The sequence below is a fragment of the Ranitomeya variabilis genome, chromosome 4, assembly GCF_051348905.1.
Source record: "Ranitomeya variabilis isolate aRanVar5 chromosome 4, aRanVar5.hap1, whole genome shotgun sequence".
Taxonomy (NCBI): domain Eukaryota; kingdom Metazoa; phylum Chordata; class Amphibia; order Anura; family Dendrobatidae; genus Ranitomeya; species Ranitomeya variabilis.
In genome coordinates, this window is record NC_135235.1 from 156,356,687 (window position 1) to 156,381,198 (window position 24,512).

Here is a 24,512-nt window from a genome sequence, read left to right on the forward strand (position 1 = left end):
CTGCAACTGAATAAAGCTGAGCTTCTACCTTCTGCCTCTTATTAACTGCTTTTTTTAAAAAAAATTGTCCACCAGCTACAAAAACTTGCTCCTGCAAGTAGTTAACTGAAAGGTTTTTTTCCATTGAAAACACAGATATGGCATCCACCGAGTGTTGTCCTGTCGCGTCTTCTTTATATTATTGCCAAGAAGCTGCAACTGAATAAAGCTGAGCTTCTACCTTCTGCCTCTTATTAACTGCTTTTTTTTAAAAAAATTGTCCACCAGCTACAAAAACTTGCTCCTGCAAGTAGTTAACTGAAAGGTTTTTTTCCATTGAAAACACAGATATGGCATCCACCGAGTGTTGTCCTGTCGCGTCTTCTTTATATTATTGCCAAGAAGCTGCAACTGAATAAAGCTGAGCTTCTACCTTCTGCCTCTTACTAACTGCTGTTTTTTTAAAAAATTGGCTGTTCCGGCCTACTAAAGGTGAATGTCTGCCCCTGCCTGGTGTTGTCCTCAACTGAATAAAGCTGAGCTTCAACCTTCAGTTCCAAATTACCATTTTTAAAAATGCAATTGGCTGTTCCGGCCTACTAAAGGTGAATGTCTGCCCCTGCCTGGTGTTGTCCTCAACTGAATAAAGCTGAGCTTCTACCTTCTGCCTCTTACTAACTGCTGTTTTTTTTAAAAATTGGCTGTTCCAGCCTACTAAAGGTGTCTGTCTGCCCCTGCCTGGTGTTGTCCTCAACTGAATAAAGCTGAGCTTCTACCTTCTGCCTCTTACTAACTGCTGTTTTTTTAAAAAATTTGGCTGTTCCGGCCTACTAAAGGTGTCTGTCTGCCCCTGCCTGGTGTTGTCCTCAACTGAATAAAGCTGAGCTTCAACCTTCAGTTCCAAATTACCATTTTTAAAAATGCAATTGGCTGTTCCGGCCTACTAAAGGTGAATGTCTGCCCCTGCCTGGTGTTGTCCTCAACTGAATAAAGCTGAGCTTCTACCTTCTGTTCCAAATTACCATTTTTAAAAATGCAATTGGCTGTTCCGGCCTACTAAAGGTGAATGTCTGCCCCTGCCTGGTGTTGTCCTCAACTGAATAAAGCTGAGCTTCTACCTTCTGTTCCAAATTACCATTTTTAAAAATGCCATTTGCTGTTCCGGCCTACTAAAGGTGTCTGTCTGCCCCTGCCTGGTGTTGTCCTCAACTGAATAAAGCTGAGCTTCTACCTTCTGTTCCAAATTACCATTTTTAAAAATGCAATTGGCTGTTCCGGCCTACTAAAGGTGAATGTCTGCCCCTGCCTGGTGTTGTCCTCAACTGAATAAAGCTGAGCTTCTACCTTCTGTTCCAAATTACCATTTTTAAAAATGCCATTGGCTGTTCCGGCCTACTAAAGGTGTCTGTCTGCCCCTGCCTGGTGTTGTCCTCAACTGAATAAAGCTGAGCTTCAACCTTCAGTTCCAAATTACCATTTTTAAAAATGCAATTGGCTGTTCCGGCCTACTAAAGGTGTCTGTCTGCCCCTGCCTGGTGTTGTCCTCAACTGAATAAAGCTGAGCTTCTACCTTCTGCCTCTTACTAACTGCTGTTTTTTTAAAAAATTGGCTGTTCCGGCCTACTAAAGGTGTCTGTCTGCCCCTGCCTGGTGTTGTCCTCAACTGAATAAAGCTGAGCTTCAACCTTCAGTTCCAAATTACCATTTTTAAAAATGCAATTGGCTGTTCCGGCCTACTAAAGGTGTCTGTCTGCCCCTGCCTGGTGTTGTCCTCAACTGAATAAAGCTGAGCTTCTACCTTCTGCCTCTTACTAACTGCTGTTTTTTTAAAAAATTGGCTGTTCCGGCCTACTAAAGGTGAATGTCTGCCCCTGCCTGGTGTTGTCCTCAACTGAATAAAGCTGAGCTTCAACCTTCAGTTCCAAATTACCATTTTTAAAAATGCAATTGGCTGTTCCGGCCTACTAAAGGTGAATGTCTGCCCCTGCCTGGTGTTGTCCTCAACTGAATAAAGCTGAGCTTCTACCTTCTGTTCCAAATTACCATTTTTAAAAATGCAATTGGCTGTTCCGGCCTACTAAAGGTGAATGTCTGCCCCTGCCTGGTGTTGTCCTCAACTGACTAAAGCTGAGCTTCTACCTTCTGTTCCAAATTACCATTTTTAAAAATGCCATTGGCTGTTCCGGCCTACTAAAGGTGTCTGTCTGCCCCTGCCTGGTGTTGTCCTCAACTGAATAAAGCTGAGCTTCAACCTTCAGTTCCAAATTACCATTTTTAAAAATGCAATTGGCTGTTCCGGCCTACTAAAGGTGTCTGTCTGCCCCTGCCTGGTGTTGTCCTCAACTGAATAAAGCTGAGCTTCTACCTTCTGCCTCTTACTAACTGCTGTTTTTTTAAAAAATTGGCTGTTCCGGCCTACTAAAGGTGTCTGTCTGCCCCTGCCTGGTGTTGTCCTCAACTGAACAAAGCTGAGCTTCCACATTCTGGCTTTCGCCCTATACTATCAGATATTAAACTGCATTTGGCCTACTAGTGTGGTTAGGCCCTTGAAACAGTGTCTGCTGCTCTTGGGTTTGCTACTCCACTGAACAAAGCAATGCCGCCTGTTTAGTCCTGTTACCAATTTTGAACTGCATTTAGCCTACTTTATTCTTTGGCCCTATATCTGTTTCCTCCTCATCCTGCCCATTGCCCTGCCACTGCTAGATGAGTCTGCTGGTACATTGACCTAGACCACTACATTCCCCTTATACTCTACACAGCCAGAATCTGACCCTGCTGAAAGTAAGGTTCCCCTTCCCGCATGTTATACCACCTTACACAGGGACAGAGAGGAAGGTGCAGATGAAAGTGCAGGTTCCTTCATCAGGTGGGGGGGCATACTCGTTGGCGACGTCACTGGCACAGGGCCCCTCAGAGTACGCAAAAGTGTCGCTGCTGGTGGGAGGCGCCCCCGCCATGCAAACACACATCGCTGTACTTTGAGGGGCCCTGTGCCAGTGCCAATGCGAACGAGTGGGCCCCCCCTGCTTGCTCAGGATCACAGCACTTGCAACGTTGAAATACTTACCTTTCCCTGCAACACCGCCGTGACGTAGTCCGCATTTCCTGGGCCCACGAAAAACTTGAGCCGGCCCTACTCCCCCCACAACTTTTGCCAAATGACCCCCAATTCCCTATGCCCAACTATTATTATAAAGTTAATTAAGATTGACAAGCTTCAGAAACAAGAATGGATGTTTTTGGCATTAAAATGGGCACTGTAGGTGTTTTCCTGGCCTCCACTCACTGCCGACTATGCTTCCCCATTGACTTGCATTGGGTTTCGTGTTTCGGTCGATCCCCGACTTTTAGCGATAATCGGCCGACTGCACTCGACTCGACTCTGGACAAAATCGGGTTTCACAAAACCCGACTCGATCTTAAAAAAATGAAAGTCGCTCAACTCTACCCATGACTCAGTCAGAATCAGAGCGAACCACAGCTGCAGTCCCTTCCAGTCTGCTACGAGAAAGATCAGTTTATTTGGCAAAAAATTATCCAAGAAAATGAGAATTGTGAACGTCTGGTGAAAGAGCTCTCCCGTTGAATGGCAAGCTAAAGGAAGGCGTGGGTGTAGAAGAGAGGACCGGGCGGCAAGTGCTGCTGAAGCACCGGGTCCGGAACTGCTGGGGCCGAACCTCCTGTTGCTGGAGGGAATGAGATTACAGAGGGAGTGAGTCCATAACCTGAATGAAGGGGGCATAGCCAGGGTGAGTGGGTTAAAAGGGGTTGCTCGGTAACTGAAGGGGGCTTCCCACCAGAGCGCTGAGCAGATGCGGACCGCTGCTGGAGCGAGGAGAGAGATAGGCCGCAGTGCGCAGATTCAGAGTGGGTGTGGTACAGACTCACCAATATCAGCGGGTGTGCAGGGAGATGCGCACTGGGCATAGAATTACAGTACAGATGTCTAGGCATCGGCTGGCACACAGAGAGACGCGTGTTGAGCACAGCATTGTGGTGCGGACATTCAGGTGAAGGTGGCTTCTCAGAGAGATACGCGCCAAGTGCTTCACTCTTCTGCTCCGCAGCTAAATGGACTAGGGGCTCAGAGGGCAAAACCGGTGACAGCTCACTGCTGCCAGAAGCGATATTGTGTGTTGAGCGGGGACGCTTCAAGACACTGCACCGGCTTCTGTCGGTATCTTATCACCTGTCAGACCTCCAGAAAGTGAAGTACAGTGGAACTACGATAAGTTTAACCTGATAACAAAAGACTGTCTAGTTAAACAACCGTTATACAGTTTATTTTGCATCCTTTTTCCCCTGCTATCTCCCTGCGAGGAGTTCATTGCTGTTGAACAATTAAATAGTTAACCCCTGCTCTTGCGCTTCTGTGTCACTGCATCCAAGCACCTGTTACACCTGCATAGGAGAAATGCAAGGACAATGAAGCTGGCCAGATCAAGGGATTCGGCCAGCTTCAGAGCAGCACTTGCAGTCTGGAAATCACAGAGTCTTCTATTCTAGTGGTGCACGCTCTTTAGGTTGGGGTCACGCCAGCGTATAGCATTTAATGTGAGAGCATCAAATGTGATATACTAATGATACTCAGCTCAAACTCTGCTGTGATTGTGAACCGAGTGTTAGTGCCCTGTGCTCCAATTCTCTCGCAGCACAGGTATGGAGGAGACAGAGAAAGTCATTGTATAGGTGAGTGTGATCTGACTCTTGGATGCACTTGCAGCATGCTGCAATCGTTTTTTCATGCCGAATCGGCATTACAACATAATCGCAGATCTGAACTGCCCCATAAGAAAAACTGGACAGAGTGCTATGCAATGTTTTATCTCATAGCACTCAGCTATGTTATACACTTATGTGACTCCAGCCTTACCTATATAATCAGCGACTCTGAAACCTAAGAAACAAGTTGTACACTATAGAAATAAAAATCCCTCTGTTCTTGACAGCATAGAGGATTTTTAATAAGTGGCGAAATGCAAAGTTGATTGTTAGGTGATAACTTATTGATCAATGGGACCTAAGCCGATTAGTACAATGGGAAAGTTTATCCTTGACAGAATATAGCTACAAGCTCGACCTCCACCCCATTCATTCCCTATAGGGCTGCCTGTGGTGCTCTCGGCTTTTTCATCAGCCCCATAAGGAATGAATGGAGCCATGGTTGGGCTTATGCACTAGTCCATTATGCAATAGGGAGAAAAGTGTCTCATTGGGGATAAAACTGTCTATTGCACGGATCCCAGTAGTCAGACCTCCACTTATCAGTAAGTTATAATTTATCCTCTGGATAGTTGATAATTGTTTTCCCTAGATAACTCCTTTAAGTGAGCATAACACTTGTAGTTAAATTATGACATTCTATGTCAATTTTAGGTCGCATTTACATGATTGCATTACAGCTACAAATTAAACATAGCATAAAAAGTAAACTTTATACTTAAAGATCTCACAGTATACAGCATACATAATTACCTGCCATCGTGAGAAAGTTCTCATGCAGCGAGCATTGACATCACTAAGGTCACCAGGATTCATCGGCAATGAAATCTGGTGACCTTTCTCATGTCAGCGCTAGAAACTGCGGGTGTGTAATCATGCTCCTGTCTGGCTGGCTTGCTGAGTGGTCGCATCATGCCACCATTCAACAAACTACTCAGATGTAGCAGAGTTGGAGTTCTTCGTGGGACAGTACACATACGGATTATATGTGGACAGGTAAGCAATATAGTGGATTATTATTTTTTATTTATACAGTAATAAATGGGAAAAAGAGTGGGAGTATTTATTTAAAATAAAGGACTTTGTGTGTTTCTTTCAAATAAAGGATTTTATTCTCTGTGTGTCTTTATTACATTTTACTATGGGGTTAGTAATGGGGGTATCTTATAGACACCTCTCCATTACTAACTTCAGGGCTTGATGTCAGCTGACAATACAAAGCTGATATCGACCCAAATACTTTTACCCCTCTTGCCACCGCACCAGGGCAAGTGGGAAGAGCAGAGGCTAAGTGCCAGAATTCACACATTTAAAGGATGCCCCATTTCTGGAGCGGCTGAGGGATGATTTTCTTAGTCTGGGAGGGGGCCAATATCCATTGCCCTTTCCTAGCTTTTAATATCAGTCCACAGCTGTCTTCCTGGCTTTTGCTGGTTATTAATTATAGGAGGGACCCAATGCCATTTTTTTGGGAGGGTCACCCCTTGTTAATGACCAGGAAAGGCTAAACAGACAAGTAGACCACTGTGAGCTGATATTAATTAAATGGGAAACTCCATGTGTATTACCCTCTTCGCAGACTATAAACATCAGCCCACAGCTGTTGACTTTCCCTCAGCTGGTTAATAAAAATTAGGTGGACCCCATGCCATTTTTTTCTTTAATGTATAAATTATGAGCAGAGTACATCTATCTATCTATCTATCTATCGTTTTATTAGTTAGTAAACTAGCTTGTCATGACCTAGAGAATTACTGTATGAAAAGAATTTGACGTTAAAAACATATTGCATACAGATATGGTTAGTAGGTGAGAAAAATCACACTCATCCTACTTTTCAGAAAAAACATCAGACTGATTTTATTTTAGCTGTTGAATGTGAGCTCATATGAAGACAATTGCCTGCACCGGGAATTTTTAGGGGCTTCATATCAAAAGGGGCGAATACATATGCACATGCCTTTTTTTTATTTTGTCCCATAAATTAATTTTCTGCCTGTCTTCTTCTCACTTAAGTTCACCAACTGAGACTATTTAGTGCACATGCATCACATACAAGTTGGATTGCAAAAATATTTAAACAACAATTGTAATGTAAAAAATGTTCAGTATTTGGTCAGTATTTTACATAATTATTTGTAAACCAAAATAAGGAGAGGAACAATCAAAGGAAAAATATGATAGAAAGTCATCACCACTTCTGTATTTGTCACCCACTCCTGGTTTTGTCTCACAAATACTGATGTAAAATATTGATGCAAAATACTGAACGTGTGAACGTGGCCTTATAGTGTGAGCTGGTACCTTTAGAATCATGTTATTAGCACTCAATATATGGAAGTAAATATTTGTTGGATCTGCAATTTCAAAAAATGAATAGACATTATCAGCTCTGATTGAAGTTGAAGGGTCAGTAAGCATAAACCTTTAGAATGAAATGGTTCGATAGCAATTTTAAACAATGTTATGTTTTCTGTGCAATGCAAGAACTTGCTGAGAATTTAGCATTATGTTCCCATGTTGCATTTCAGCTAAAAAAAATGCTGCAGCAAAATCTGCAATAAATACTGCCCCAGATATGATTGTAAAAGTGGTGCAGGTAGGCCGAACATGTCTCCTTTGGAAAAGGTGAAATACATCTTGAGGATGAAATAACATTTGATATCCTCAGTACAGGTCAGTTTATGCTATGGATAGTTTTTATAGTGGGTGCATCAGATTTCTTTACAATGCTGTTAGAGTAAAATGTTTTCACTAATTGCAATCGTTTTATCAGCAATCTCTATCCAGAAGGAGGTTTGCCACAATGTAACATAGATATGGATACTGCTATGTAGCTTTTTTAATTGCCCAAGAGCCAATACACAATGTATACCTAAAATCCATGCCTGCATTATATTAATGGTGAATGTGTTACCTTAAGAAACTGGAAAAGGCAGCTACAAAGGCATTAATACACAGTCCAGTGTCAGCCACTGCCAGGCTTATTATAAGCAGGTTGTTTGGTGTCTTGAGCTCTCTGATTTTGTAGAAAGAAAGGATTGTCAGACCGTTTAGAATGAAGCCAAGCAGAGCTGCAAGAAAAAAATCCACCTTCATCACCAAAGGTTGCATTGAAATAATGATCAAGCCACAAATCGGTCACATACATGACAGCAGTTATTGTTATCATTGTCAAAGGGTTTGATTGCTGCCTGTTGCGCCCACCACCATGTCTGACAAGGAACTGATCAGCATAAGGGCTCGTGCAGACCATATTTTCATTCTGAGTGTGATCCAACAAAATCTCGGACTGCAATCGGACCAATGTTCTTTTATGGGTCTGTGCACATGTCCGATCTTTTCCTTCAAGTCTGTCTGAGGAAAAAATTGCAGCATACATAATTGGCATCCAATATTCGGATCGCACTTGGCCATACAATGAGTCTGTGGAAAACATCGGACTGCACTGGGATGACATCTGCGTGGGGTGTGATTTTCACAGACAGACAAAATGGAGAAAATGGAGAATTTTTTTCTTTCATCTTCTCCACATCTGAGAAAATCAGATCACACTGTGATCACACTTGGATGAGAAAATATACCTAGTCGAAGGATTCATGCGGACATTCGTACACATCAGTCCGAGCATGGACCGCAATGCAAAAACTGGCCATGGCTCTCCCAGGACGAGCCTAACAGCCTTGTAGATATATATGAAGCTGTCAGATCGTGACAGCTGCGACCAATTTGCATGGACGTCTGCATGAGCCTTTAATCCCAGCTCCTCCAATAAATTCCAGATAAGGGCTTGTTCACAAGGAGTGTTTTTCATGCTTTTTTTTTCAGTGCGCTCTTTTGCAAATAAAAAATCAGCAATTTGCAGTTGCAGCAAAATTAATGAGAGTTCTAAAATCCCATTCACATGCTGTGGTTTTTTGTTTTTTTTTTGCATTTTTGAGCTGTGGTGCACTTTTTTAAACAGCAGTATGTCAATTATTACAGAATTTTTGCTGTATCTTTATTACCCATTCAATTAAAGGCATAAAAAATTGCTTACAATATGCATTTAAAGGGGTTGTCCCAAAAGCAAAGTACATTTTAATAAGTAGATCTTGGGTTCCACAATTGGATGTACTGAGTAATGGCTGTGTCTGACTGTGCAGGAACATGGTCTGATCATATCACAGAGGGAGAAAGCAAAAGAGTATACAGACATTACAGAATGGGATCACAGCTGCTGCTTTCTGTGAGATAAAACATTTCCCTGCCTGTTTATAAACTTGTTTTATCTCACAGAAAGAATCAGCTGTGATCCTGTGCTGTAATGTCTGTATACTCACTTGCTTCCTCCCCTGCCCAGGAGCTGTGGTATGATCAGACCATGTTCCTGCACGGTCAGACACAGCCATTACACAGTACACAGCGGGGGCATTTATAACATTATCTCAACATATCCAAAGTCATATACTGTAGATAGAGTAAGATAATTTCCATTATTTGGGAACAACTGGTATTTCATGCACAGATCTTATAGATACCTCTGCATCATCAGAAAGAAGCAAGTAGGCTATTGACACAAGTGATCATACCGGTGTCAGTACATTGCAAGAAAGAAGAAAATGCAGAATGCTGCCATCTCTGAATCACGTCTATAATTTCTTTACCATTTAGCTGCTGACACGTTCATGTTACTTGCGAGGAACACCTGCAGATTATGCCAATTTTATATGTGAATTCACTTGTCTTTTGCTTTATCTATATAATGCGTTTGTCCTTATGTAATTATTTATATCGTATGAAATGGTTTTTGCTCTGCATGAAGTCCGTTTGCAGCGTTACGTCACCTACTGCATGGTAAGGATTATACAACCAGAGACATATTTCCCATTATTTGAGATGTGTATTGCACATCTGATTTTTCCTACTAGTAATGTGATATAAGGAGTCCTAGGGATTCAAGTTTTTACTTTTGATGCCTTGCTGTGCTGAGATGATCACAGAAATATGACCCTTATCTTGCTGATTTTAATTTTTCTGACAGAATGGTAAATAAAAACTGAGTCCAGTATGATATGAAAATCTTACCTTCGACCAGGAGAATTGTTCCAATGCCAAATACTTCAATCTCAGAGAAACCTTCAGGAAGCGGGTAAGATGTAACCATGTTTGCAAAATTGTGCTAACACCCTGGTGAACTGTCTGCTGCTTTCCCTTCGCACAGGCGCACACTAGAAAGGCTTCCTTTTAAAGGGTCTGTTTGTCATGAAGCATCAGACAAGTCGTTATGTAAGATCTTTTTGATTCTTAGTAGTTATGTCTGAAACAAGCCAATCCCCAGAAGAATTTCCTAATGATGTGAATGAAAGCTGGATTGCTCACTTTGCAGTGCCCCCCCCCCCCCGATTCTACCTTTCCTAAATCCTATTTACATACCATGGTAAATAGGCTGCATTCATAGGACTGAGAACAAGGGGTTTGGGATTATGAAAACTGGCTTGTGAACTACCACAGGCTAGAAATGCTGAATCCTCTGTGTGGTGCCTAATTGGCAAAGATATATAACAATGGAGGGAATGTTGCTAAACCAACACTCAACATATTTACAGCCTGAGCTCAGCAACTCGATCCACCATAGTGTATCTCTGCTTCAGAGTAAAAAAAAAGCAAAACTAACATCAATTTTATTCCAAAAATTATACTAATAATACAGTGAAACGTCTATATGAACCCACAGACAACTGGCAGCTAGCCACAGGGCCAGTGTAAAAGAAAATTTAGGAAAAAATATGTAGGCAAAAAACAGCATTTAAATATAATACCTACAAAGGATGACTGGATTAAAGTTTATTAACTCAAAGGATAAAATCACAGTTATATAAAAAGGAAAAATACATCATGAAAGAAAGTCCAAAGAAGGTACAGAATGATAATATGTGCTAATGGTATAATTTAGAATACATGAATAATGCACTTAGTAATGAAAAAATGTCACAGTATACTGTGTATCCACATTTATAATGGTTGAAGGTAGGTAAGGCATTAAAAAAAAATACAACCATGAATAATAAATTTAAATGTAGGTAAGTAGATATAAAATTAACTTAAATAAGTCATTTAAACAGTATTAATGTGGAAAATCAGTAAAATACAGAGATTTCTCTAAAGCGATGGTAACAGGAATAAACAAAGTGCAAAACATTATCAAAGCCTCATAGTAAATCCATGATACTCATAAACGCCAATGTTTCTTCAATGGGGCGATGTCAAAAATGAAAATGCCAGGGTTTATAGAGTGAGGTGAAGATAGGAAAAGCCACACAATGTCAGCAAAGATGGAGACAGGAAGGAAGTGAGAAAAAAGATAAAGTAGACAATATAAGCAAAATGAAGACGCATCTGCTCAAAACAACCAAATTGTGAAAAGAAATAGCATCGGTATCCAGCATAAAGTAACCATTTATTAAAATTAATTCCAGAAAGTAATCTCAGCTGCCAGATATGACGTATGTGCAGCACATTGTGCGTTCCATCGTATAAGCTCTGAATGAAGCTGCTGGATGTGACAATTTGGATGGACCATGAAGCCCACTCTGTGCTCCAGAGAGCCGGAAGCAAATGCAATGGCAGAGCAGGTGGCAACAGCATCCACTCAGCATTCAGATCTGTGGGACACAAAATTGAGCACATAATCACGCTAACAAAACAGAGGATCCCCTAGGCATGTACAGACTGTGCATGGAATGCAAGTTCTTTAAAATAAAAGGCAAGGGAAAGAAATGGATATCTGTATGATGTATGACTAGAAAATATAGCTAGCAACTATGTAGTCTTGTGTAATAAATCCATATAAGTAGGACTATATGTAAAAAGAACTGGACAGTCGATAATGAATAGCAGAAAAAGAAAGGAGAGAAAGCTCGACCAAAAAGCCCAGATAACTCAAATAGTGTGAAATATCGTAAATCTTTATTAACAACCAAGTGATTACATGGGATTGCAGAAAAGTACCATACAAACTAGAAAAACATTATTTAAAATGACCACCAATACATCTTTTTACTGACCTCACATATTAGGCAATAGCATCCCCTGACTGGTGAAAATTCAGCCATTGTTGACTATACACTATAGCTGACACCTTGCTGCATCAGTCTTGATTGGTTTTGGCACCAACCATGACTTTTTAACCCTTTAGATCAGTGTTTCTCAACTCCAGTCCTCAAGACCCCACAACAGGTCATGTTTTCAGGATTTCCTTAGTATTGCACAGGTGATAATTTCATCACCTGCTCAGGAAAGAAATATATCTTGGTACCGTGTTAGCCAGTAGATGGAAAAATATTTAGAATTGAGAGTCCTCAGTGGTTGATACCTTTTAATGGCTAACTGAAAAGATGGTAACAAATTGCAAGCTTTCGAGACTACATACGTCTCTTCATCAGGCAAAGACTAAAACAAATTCTGAAGAATCACATATTTATGCACAACATAGTATAGAAAAAAAAAAAAAAGAGGGGAAAAAAACCATGGATAAGCCAGGTGACATGAGAAAGTCCAAGGGCAGTTTGGAACCCTGAGGAAAACACTTACAGAAGACACAGAGCAAAAATTACAACAATATTACAACAAACTATGGACCCATCTAATTCATAACAAGGAAAAGAAACTGCACAGATTGTGCCTCAATTCAGGACTCTATGCAAACAGATACAAAACAAAGCCTAAACCTGACAACTTGGACAACCACTCCATTCCAGGCACAAATAACTGTGTCATTAATCTCTCAGACTATAAACCCAACAAAGTGGAGCTGGCCGTGCTTTCCAGAGGACTCTCATTTTGTCCTACTAAGGCCCTGGATAAAACTGAACTCTGCAGTGACATGGAACATTTTTTCAGGAGACAGCGTCTGAGGGAATATTTCAATGATACAGAAGATTCAGAACCCACCTGGACTGAAGGAAAAGGGATCCTATCAACAAAGAAGAGGTCAGACTGGACACCTCCACCTGGACGACACCCTCATTTGGATAACTGTATAGACTCCTTCAGACATTTGATAAAATCCACCATCATAGATACTAACAGGACACAAGCATCCAACATCAGTGCCCAGGAGAGAAAGGCCATACAGTCTCTGAAAACCAACAAAGAAATCATCATCAAACCTGCTGACAAGGGTGATGCAATAGTCATGATGAACACATCAGACTATAAGAGGGAAGCAAACAGACAACTTATGGACACACGCTACTACAAAAAATTGGAGTCGGATCCTATGCAGTGCCCCAGAGTCCTGGTCGTTGCAGTACTGATGCTCCGCCGCTAAGGGGGGCTATGGTACGTCTGATGGCACTGAAGGAGTTCTTCTGACCAGGTATCACAGTCACCAATACACTTCACAGTCTGGCCTCCAGGGGGGGCTAAGGGTTCTATGTATTAGGCACCTCCTCACAATCTGGTAAAACTGGGGGTTAGGCAGAAAGTTAGATAGAAGCTGACTGGGTTGGAACCAGGCAACACCTTGTGGCAGAGGGTGTTGTAGGGGAAGATTCAGAGGGGTCCCTGTCAGGGGTGGGATCCTGACAGAGGCCTAGCGAACAGAGAGAACGTTACGGGAACGCGCCTGCACGATATAGCGGCGGTACCCCAAGAAAGGACAAGAAGCGAGGTTCATTGTGCTGAGTGAGAAACGAGATCAACGCAACAAGGAGAATACCAGTAGGAGTCGTGCTGTAAGACGAGGCAACATCCTATTGAGGCACATAACCGGTGGCCGGAACGCCGAGGAAGTATAGAGCTCCAGGCCAAACTTCAAACCTACGGCAGGACAGTCAGTTATAGGCGGGCTGTCTCACAGAATTGACCCAGGAAGACACAGGGGGGGTAACAACAGGAGTGGGGCGACGCTAGAGTCCCGGAAGAGCTCCGAGCCTCCCCATCATACGGGTGCGTCCTAACCATAAGATCTGGGGGACGTGGAAGAACATCAGAATCGAGTTGTGAGGGAACACGAGAAACAGACACAACAGTTGTGGGGACTATCCCGTGAGCACAGCAGGGGAGGACCACAACACACAAGCGCTAGAAGGTAGGCACAGATTTCCACCTGTGAAGGGAACTCTGGAGGTGCCATCGGACCGGCCAGGCTTGCGCAGCCTGGTTAACCGTATTCCAGATTGAGGATCCTGAAGTCTTCAGTAAAGAGGTAAAGAGACTGCAACTTGGTGTCCTCGTTATTTACTGCGACTTGCACCGCACCACCATAACATCATCACCATTCCCTCCACCTTTATTGTACGCCCCTCAGCAGGGTCACGGACCGTGTCTAGCCACTGTGACGACCCCAGAACAGAGACTTAGAGGCCCGGTACCGGGTACCCCTCGGCCCTGCGGCAGTGGGGGCGCTACACCTACACAGGATTATTACAAGGAACTAAACAAGTTGGTATCTTGTCTGCCCGACGTATCCATAAGAGCCAATGACCTGATACCAGAAAGTCCAAGAACAGGGACATTCTACATGCTTCCCAAAATCCACAAATCTGGAAACCCAGGAAGACCAATTATTTCATGTGTGGGCACCCTTACTGAGCAGGTATCTGGATGGGTAGAGGGTGTTCTTAAACCCTTGGTAAAGGACACACCCAGCTTCATTCAGGACACAACTGACCTATTGAATAAACTATCAGCAATAGGTCCTCTAACAGAAGGAACCATCCTGGCCACCATGGATGTGGAATCTTTGTACTCCAATATCCCACACCAGGATGGATTAAATGCCTGCAAATTCTTCCTGGAGAACACAGGGACTGATGCAAATGCTGTGGTGAAACTTATAAAATTCATCCTCATCCGCAATTACTTTGAGTTTGACAAGAAGATCTATCTACAGGAGACTGGCACAGCAATGGGAAGTAAAATGGCCCCACAGTATGCAAACCTTTTCATGGCCAAGCTTGAAAGCGACTTTTTGTCCTCATGTCCCATCAGGCCTCTAGCGTACTACCGCTACATTGATGACATTTTAATCATCTGGATGGAGTCTGAGCCACAGCTAAAGACGTTCCATGAACAGTTTAATCAATTTCATCCTACCATCAACTTGACACTCAACTACTCCTGCACTGAAATTAACTTTTTGGACACCATCATTAAGCTGCAGAACAATAAAATAGAGACATCCCCGTATCAGAAGCCAATCGACCGTCCAACATACCTTAAATGGGACAGTTTCCATCCAAAACACATAAAAAACTCTATTGTCTACAGCCAAGCCATCAGATACAATCGTATATGTTCCAACCCAATGGACAGGGATGAACACCTGGGTCGCCTCAGAAAGACCTTTTTGAATCAGGGCTACCATCCAAGAACAATTGACAGTCAGATCACAAGAGCCACCAGAATATCAAGGAATCACGTGCTACATTACAAAACTAAAGAAGAAAATAACCGGGTACCTCTAGTAGTTACCTACAATCCAAATCTGGAGGCACTAAGGGGAGCTGCACGGAAATTACAACCTTTACTGCAAAAAGATGCCCGCTTACAATCCATTTTTCCAGACCCCCCACTACTGTGTTTTAGGCAGCCCCCAAATCTAAGAAGCATCATTGTCAAAAGCTCCTTGTCCTCTCCAACAGCTGCAGGTACCTTTCCTTGCAACCATAAAAAATGTAAAACCTGTCCATTTATAATGACCACGGACAAGATAAAGATTCCCAACTCACATCAGGACTACAAGATACCAGGTACTTTCAGCTGTGTCACTTCTAATGTGGTGTACTTAATTATTTGTACTAAATGTCCAACTGGGGGTCTGTATGTGGGGGAGACAGGGCAGAAACTGAGAACAAGGATGAACTCTCACCGCCATACAATAAGAGAAAAAAGAATGGATCTACCTGTGGCAATACATTTCTGTCTCCCAAATCATAACATTATGGACATGAAATTACTTGTACTAAAAGGTAACTTCAAATCGCAGAAAGACAGGAGAGTCTGGGAATATAAACTGATGACGACCTTTGACACTCTAACTGCAAAAATAGATCAATGGTTACATTAGTCTGTGCTAAAAACTAAGGAAAATGTGAAATATGTGAAATAGGAAATAGCATACTGGCTTATGAACTTTATGAACAAACACATGAGATTTTTAGCACAAGATTTGCAAATATTGTGAGCCCATTCACCAAAACGTCAAGGTAATCTCAGATCGAATGGGTAACTACACTGACTGGTGTGAACACTTACTTGTGGTATCTGAGCTGACTGCCTAATGTGAACACTTACCTATGGCTAATAACAGGATAAAGCCTACTTATATAGGAGGCTCAGAACCAACTGTGTTGAGATGTAATTAAAACCTGGAGAAGGGCGGGACGTTCAAGTCAGAAAATAGTATATAGTAAATAGATCAACTGACTGAACAATATATATATATATATATGTATATAAATAATTTGTAACCAAAAAAATTCAAATACAAAAATAGATCAATGGTTACATTAGTCTGTGCTAAAAACTAAGGAAAATGTGAAATATGTGAAATAGGAAATAGCATACTGGCTTATGAACTTTATGAACAAACACATGAGATTTTTAGCACAAGATTTGCAAATATTGTGAGCCCATTCACCAAAACGTCAAGGTAATCTCAGATCGAATGGGTAACTACACTGACTGGTGTGAACACTTACTTGTGGTATCTGAGCTGACTGCCTAATGTGAACACTTACCTATGGCTAGTAACAGGATAAAGCCTACTTATATAGGAGGCTCAGAACCAACTGTGTTGAGATGTAATTAAAACCTGGAGAAGGGCGGGACGTTCAAGTCAGAAAATAGTATATAGTAAATAGATCAACTGACTGAACAATATATATATACCGTATTTTTCGCTTTGTAAGACGCTCCGGATTATAAGACGCACCCCAAATTTTGAGGAGAAAAATAGGAAAAAACTTTTTTTAATAAATTGGTGGGGCGTCTTATAATCCATGCGTCTTATTACTTACCAGGGGTTGTGGCTGCGGTGGATCAGGGTCCCAGGGTCGTTGCTGGAGGCAGGAGTGGAGCATTGCTGCAGGCTGGGATGATGGGGTCTGCAGGGGGGCTTCGGTGCTGCATGGGGGCTGCTGTGCTGCAGGCTGGGATGAGGGGTGCTGCAGGGCTGGCTCTGGTGCTGCAGGGGGCTCTGGTGCTGCAGGGGGCTCTGGTGCTGCAGGGGGCTCTGGCGCTGCAGGGGGCTCTGGCGCTGCAGGGCTGGCTCTGGCGCTGCAGGGCTGGCTCTGGCGCTGCAGGGCTGTCTCCAGGGCTGTCTCTGGTGCTGCGGGGGGCTCTGGCGACATTTTGTGAAAGACCAGAGCCCCCAGCAGTTCGTCCATGCGTTCCTATATGACTGACTCCGGGAAAATGGCCGCCGGAATCTCGAGAGATGAGATCTCAGTGATGAAATCTCATCTCCCGAGATTCCGGCGGCCATTTTCCCGGAGTTAGTCATACTGAATGCATGGACGAACTGCCGGGGGGGCTCTGCTCTTTCACAAAATGTCGCCAGAGCCCCCCGCAGCACCGGAGCCTCCAGCATCACCCGGGGCAGCGGCGGGCGACAGCGGCGGCGGGCGACAGCGGCGGCGGGCGACAGCGGCGGCGGACACCCCCTCATCCCAGCCTGCAATGGTAAGCGGTATATCCGCTTTGTTAGACGCACCCACATTTCCCCCCCAAATTTGGGGGAAATAAAGTGCGTCTTACAAAGCGTAAAATACGGTATATATGTATATAAATAATTTGTAACCAAAAAAATTCAAATACAAAAATAGATCAATGGTTACATTAGTCTGTGCTAAAAACTAAGGAAAATGTGAAATATGTGAAATAGGAAATAGCATACTGGCTTATGAACTTTATGAACAAACACATGAGATTTTTAGCACAAGATTTGCAGGAACGAATGTGTCACACAGATTTATGTCTTTTTACATCAACTAAGGAACTTGCCCATCAGACCATGTGGGGTCATCACAACAGAGACCCTAATCACAGGACAATAAAACAATCCTTATCTAAGAATTGGCCCAATATTTATGGACATAACTGTTTATCACCCATGGTAATTCTGCTCCATGTCACCTGGCTTATCCATGGTTTTTTTCCCCTCTTTTTTTTTTTTTCTATACTATGTTGTGCATAAATATGTGATTCTTCAGAATTTGTTTTAGTCTTTGCCTGATGAAGAGACGTATGTAGTCTCGAAAGCTTGCAATTTGTTACCATCTTTTCAGTTAGCCATTAAAAGGTATCAACCACTGAGGACTCTCAATTCTAAATATTTATCACCTGCTCAAGCATTAATTCCATCGCCTATGCAATACTAAGGAAATCCTGAAAACATGACCTGTTGTGGGGTCTTAAGGACTGGAGTTAAGAAACACTGCTTTAAATGCTGCTAACAGTAACTATGGAATCTAAATGGTTAACAGAGTGTGGGGGCTCCCTCTTTAACCCCATCAGCACCCTGAGATTTTGATAATGTGGTCCTGATGTTTGCCATGGCAATTCATGGACAAATAGCGGCTTTAGAGTCTGCTGTTCAGAAGTTAGCAACATTTAGGTGGTAAAAATAAAATTTTTCCTTCCTGTCATGCAATTTTGTATTAATTCCTGAAAAGCTCCCAAATGGTAAATAAACTACCTGACAGCAGTTTTAAATTAATTGAGGGAGCGCTGTTTTTAAAGTGATCTCATTTTTGGGGACTTTACAACATACAGGTCCTGCAAAGTCACTTCAAAACTGAATAGGTCCCTAAAAAAGTTTTGTAAATTTCCTTGAAAAAATGAAAAATTGCTGCTACAATTTTAAAACTTCTAGCATCATAACAGTCAGGACTATTTTTTGGTACTACTTGCCACTGCAAGAGACCAAGCTGTATTCCCATTAACAAAATCCCCCCCAATGAATGGAGGGGAAAACGCGTTGGAAGGCTATACTATTACTACGAACCTTGTGTTATTTAAATGCACTTTTGCTTTTTACTTACTTAGTTACAGCAGAGTTTTTGCTCATTTTGTTTCTTGCAGGTTTTGTATGCGTTATGACGGTAACAGCGTCCGATTTGTGATATAACTGTGAATTTTCCCCTTACCATGGTTTTTAAATAACTACAATTAATAAACATGATTTTAGTGGATTAATGGTCGTTTTCTCTTCGTGTGTTTTTTTCCAGGGAAAAAAAAAGCAGCATGCACATGACATTTCATAAATCTTATTCACTTTGCTTGGACACTAAAATGATGCAGTTTTTGCTGCAAAAATGCAGCGTGGGAACATAACTTATTCTGAATGCCTATATAATGTGTGCCTGATTTACTTAGCATGGTGGAGCTTTGGATATTAGTGGGTTACAGAGCTGATTGTGGAAAAATATCTAATCAGATTTGTAAAAAAAAGTGTTTAAGAGACAAATTTAGATCTCAGAAAAGATGCTAACTCATGAATAACATGAAAAATATCTTTATAGTTAGTCTCAGAATATTTACACCAATTACAGTGTCTTCTCTTTTTTAATCACACTATTAATTAAATTGAAATTATCAGTAGCTTTTAAGTTAGGTTAAAGGTCCTTGTTAAAGGACTTATAAAGGCAATAATTTTAGAACATATGAGAGCAAGGGGTCCTTAGTATTGTATCCATTTTTAGCATTTAGACTAGAGTTGAGCGACATTGTTTGGAAAACATTTGCCAATCTCAAATTCAGCGTGAACATAGCTAATTCGGATTTGTGTTCGGATTTCCTTAGCATTTTTCATCAAAATCGGCTAAATTCGGTAAATGATCGCGTTTCCACTCATACTTTTGATACGACTTTAGCTAGGATAGTCAAAATTGTTTGGGCTAGTGACGTAATCACGAGAGCAATACATCCTCGGCCACAACTGTGGCTATAGCCAGCACCGGTCCCAAGTCTGCAGTTTGCAGAGGCGGCAAGGGTTGCCTTGCCTGGGCCTTTTTGACATCACAAAGGACGACCCAAATCATGTTATCTGCCAACTTTGCAAACGACTCAGTTGAGGCAAAAATTGCAATAATTTGACTGCTACATGCATGAAAAGGTACATGTGCGATCAGCATGCTTTAATCTGGGAATCACATTGCACTAAAATGCAGACTAGCGGGCCTTGTCAACCACTGGCAGTCCCATCAACCATATCTGCTGCTTCTTCCTCCTCTGTCACCATGGCAAGTGTTCTCACACAGGTCTCCGGCCGTAGACCTCATACTTGTTTACCTCCTACAGTGTGGATGTGTGAGAGCCCATCAGTGATTATGGAAGTGCAGATACCTGCTGTTTTTGTTTCACTTAGCTTACCACATCTTCCTCCATCCACCATAACATCTCCGCATGCACCTCACTCACAGTCCAGCAGTTTATCCTATTCACCCTACTACACCCTGTCTCAGCACAGCAGCCAGCCCTCGGTCTCGCAGTTGTGGTCACGTAAAAAATGTTTCCTCCTACACATGCCAAATCTGAGAGCTTGAACTCAACCATCTCTAATCTGTTGGCCGTGGAAATGCTGCATTTCTGCCTTGTGACTACAGATGGTTTCCAAAAGTTGATGGCTGTTGCAGTCTCCTTGTAGCAGTTGCCCAGTCAGCACCATTACTTCTCTAAGAAAGTTGTGGTGCCTGAGCTACACCAGCATGATGCAGACAACATCATTCGTTCAATGAAAAAAATCTATCTCTGACAGGGTGCATTTCACAACTGCCCAACTGCCCCCTTAGACGAGCAAACATGGGCAGGAGCACTACATCTTGCTTACTGAGCACTGGATGACTCTGGTGGCTGTGGGGAAAGGCAGTCAAGGGGCTGCGCTATAAGCCTTGGAATCCCCAAGACTTGTGGGACAAACATCTGTATCTAACACTTCCTCCACTGATTCTGGCTCTTCCACCTCCTCTAGCACCTCCACCTGCATCCTCAACCAGTCCCTTAATGAGACAAGCATTTCAACAGTGCGGAGAGAATCTCTTCCCACCTCCGTACAGCGCAGCCAGGGCTCACCATAATCAGGCAGTGTTTAAATTAATATGCCATAGAGATCACAGTGACACAGCTCAAGAGTTGTGGACACAGTATCCAGGCCAAGTTTGAGCAATGGCTGTCTCCACTGAACCTGGAGCCAGGGAAGACCGTGTGCGATAATGGTGCAAACCTGGTGGCGGCCCTACATTGGGGCATCCTCACACACGTGCCTTGCATGGCTCACGTCCTCAACCTGGTTGTACAGCAATTTCTCCTCCACTATCACAGCCTGGATGTGACATGCCCACCAGGGCCGTGGGGTACTCCGAGTCGGACAGTTCTTTGGGGTAGTGACGGGGCCGTGAACTGACTCGGTGGCCCTGGCTGTGCCGTAAAATAGAGAATATGTATATGGGATTTAACATGATGTCACCTGTGGTGTTTGGCAACAGATGGCTGATGCTGCTAAAGGAGACCACTGGGGCTGATGGTGATGCAGCTGGGATGGTTCTGCTACCAGTTCCATTTTTGTCAGGCTTCGCATACCTTGTGGTGCAAGACTGAGAGCGCAAGAGATCACTGAAGGACACAAGGGCTGTAGTTTTCTTTTCCTTTACTTGATGGTTGATAGTACCAACTGGGGTACTGGTAACAGATCATAATGGAGAGCCGGGCAGCCTGGAAGCAATTTTTGGATACACCTGGCCAGGTAGGTGCGGAGGCCTTCCTTCTGCCCTGTAGTCCCTTTTTTCTTGCTGCATAACAGCTAACCCTCCTGCTGCTGTCTCTCTGTTTTAAAAACAAATCGATGTCAGCATGGCAGCCAGCTCGAGCTTATCACAGGTGTCGCTCCTTTGTGTCTGGGGTGAATTTAATCACAGCTCCACTCCCCAGGTTCTGCTCAACTTCTCTCCTACAGACACCTGGTAAGGGGATCCCTCCATGCTTCCAGGCATGACATTACTCCCTGTGAGGGAGGCAATGCCACTGTCGCAACTGGACTCCTGGGGTGCCACATTCCCCCCTAGTGAAATTCAGTACTCTCAGACTGAGGAAACAAATAAAAAACAAATTAAACAGTGAACAATCATAACTATTTACAAGATTTCAAAAATAAAAATACACAAAAACCAAAGCTCAAAAATAATCCTGGTGATGATTAGACCATGCGTCATTGTCCATTGTTCGTTCCTGAGCCAGGTTGATAACTATATACAAGTATTGTCCTGGTCACAACGATTCCAGTGACACACTCATCCATTAAATCAAGTAAAATAGGATTGCTCAAGAGTTGTTATAGCGTCTCTGTAGGCTCATATCCTTAATGGTTACGTACTTACATTACATATTTACATATCTTATTTACACAATCTACTTACATGCGGAATCTTATGGGGATATGACCTAGGGTACTATGGGTAGACCTTCGTAGCACTGGAACTGGTGTAGCGCGCTCTCTATTGGCTACACTATGGGTGACTATACGTGGCATGGGTATACCTGATGTTCTACAACCACTGATGCTCACAGAGGGCATGACAGGTTTGCTGCTGGCATGGGGGTGGATTTCCTTGCTCTGCTTCTGGTGTGGCATCTGCTGCTTGAGCCTGCTGCTCTTCAGGCAGGTCTTGAGTCGCATCTCTTTCTGGCACTACTAGCTGGGGAAAGGTCAAAACGGACACGACTATGGCCTGGTTCACCCTTGTCCAATTTGGAGGGAACTCGCCGAGTACTGTGCTGATCTTTTCTTCCACCTCTTCCACTGGCTGAGGAACGTCTTGGTCTGCAATCCTTTCCTTTAGTTGGTCAGGGCATTTTTTAGATGATCTCTCGACACTGCCGTTGAGGTTTCTCCTACATCTTTGGTGTTATCAAAATCTGAAGGTTAAACGGTGTATGGCTCAGCCTCCCACTGGTCATCTAGTTTGTGAACTCGAATCTTCCTTTTGAGTACCTGTTCTCCAGGTGACAAGGGAACTGCAGACGTGTGCTGATTATAATTTCTTTCCTGCCTCTGTCTTGCCTGAGACAAACTTTTCTCTACACATTCTTGCACCTTGTGATATTGCTGCTGCCGCTCCGTATCCCAGTCTGTATCTGGTGATGTCGTCTCAAGTGTTAAAACTTCCATGTCCAAGTCAATGGGTAACTTGCCAGGTCTTGCCCTCATCAGGTAGGTGGGTGTAAAGTTGGTGGAGTTCACCGGGATGTGGTTATATAAGTTTACCAAATCCAGTAACTTCTCTGGCCACAGGCTACGCTCTTCCAGGGGCAGAGTCTGCAACACGCCTATTACTACCTGGTTCATTTTCTCGTATAACCCATTGGTCTGGGGATGGTACGGCATGGTTCTTATTTTCTTGCAGCTGTACAGGTTACAGAACTCCTGGAAAACTTCTGCTTCAAAGGCTGGGCCTTGGTCGGTAAGCACTCTTTCAGGGTATCGTGCGGGCAACTAAAGTGTTGTTGAAATGCTTTGGTTGCCGTCATCGCCATCAGATCCTTTGCTGGCACTACTACCAGGAACCTGGAGTAGTGGTCTTCTATGGTGAGGGCGTAGACATAGCCTGACAGGCTTGGGGCCAGCTTCATGTGGTCCAAGGCTACCAGCTCAAGCAGATGTTTGGTGACTATGGGCTATAGGGGAGCCCTCTGGCTATCATGGTCTTTCCATCTCAGGTTGCATAAACCACATTCTCGATGCCATTTCACGATTGCTTTCTTCATGCCAACCCAGTAGAATCGCTCAAGCAGCAGGACTTCCAACTTCTTCCACCTGAAGTCCTGCTCCATCGTGTTACACTTCTAAAACCATTGGCACATCCTGCTTTGAGACTTCCACCTGCCAGACCAGTTCATATTTTCGGGAGTTGAGGCTTCTCCAACACAGCTTCCCCTCATAGATGAACAGCTTGCCCTTCTCCTTCCACAACTCTTGGGTCTCTTGTGGAGCATCTGGACCAGGGTGCAAATCAGCTTGTGTCAGTAATTTCTTTACTAGGCGGACTGCCGGATCGCTGTCCTGTGTTTCTGCCCATCCATGGTGGGGCAATGGGTTAATTGTTGCCTCTTGCATGGCATAGTGCTTGTCCCTCATGCAGTGGTAGCACTGGGCCACACCGGGGTGGTGGAAGGCTGGTAACTCGAATTGAGTTACTCCGGGTCTTCTCCCACACTCGGCAAGTTGGGCATCCTGGACAGCGCATCAGCATTAGTGTTTTTATGCCCCGCCCGATATTTGATGGTAAACTCGTAGTTGGGCAGCCGAGCCATCCATCGCTGCTCCAATGCACCTAACCTTCGCTGTTTCAAGGTGAGTCAGTGAATTATTATCCATATAAATGATAAACTTTGCTGAAACCAGGTAGTGCTTGAAGCGCTCCATTACTGCCCAGACTATGGTGAGAAACTCCATTTTAAAGGAACTATAGTTGTCAGCATTCCTTTCCGTGAGACAAAGCTTCCTGCTGGCGTAGGCAATCACTCTCTCTGCCTTGCTGTACCTGGGACAGCACTGCTACCAATCCCACATTGCTGGCATCCGTATATAGTATAAACAGTTGGCCATAGTTAGGGTAGGCCAGGACTTTGTCTCCCATAAGAGCCATCTTCAACCGAGTGAAGGATTCTTCTTCTCTTTTACTCCACTTGAATGGAGGACTCGGGTCCTTGGCCTTCTTGGACTGGCCTGTTAAGAGTTCCTGCATGGGTGCTGCTATCTTGGTGAAGACCTTTATGAATCTCCTGTAGTAACCTACCAGCCCGAGGAACTGCCACACTTCCTTGAT

General features: G+C 43.3%; 1 protein-coding gene across 1 annotated transcript in view; it reads right to left on the reverse strand.

Moving 5' to 3' along the window:
* The window catches only part of RGR (retinal G protein coupled receptor), a 49,285-nt gene extending 39,220 nt beyond the window's left edge, over window positions 1–10,065 (reverse strand). Inside the window, exons 1-2 of the mRNA XM_077257198.1 lie at window positions 9,772–10,065; window positions 7,622–7,778 (exon numbers count right to left, since the gene is read on the reverse strand). Coding sequence (XP_077113313.1) covers window positions 7,622–7,778; window positions 9,772–9,850 — 236 coding nt within the window. The 5' untranslated portion in view covers window positions 9,851–10,065. The remainder of the gene's footprint in view (window positions 1–7,621; window positions 7,779–9,771) is intronic.
* Between the last annotated feature and the right edge of the window lie 14,447 nt (window positions 10,066–24,512).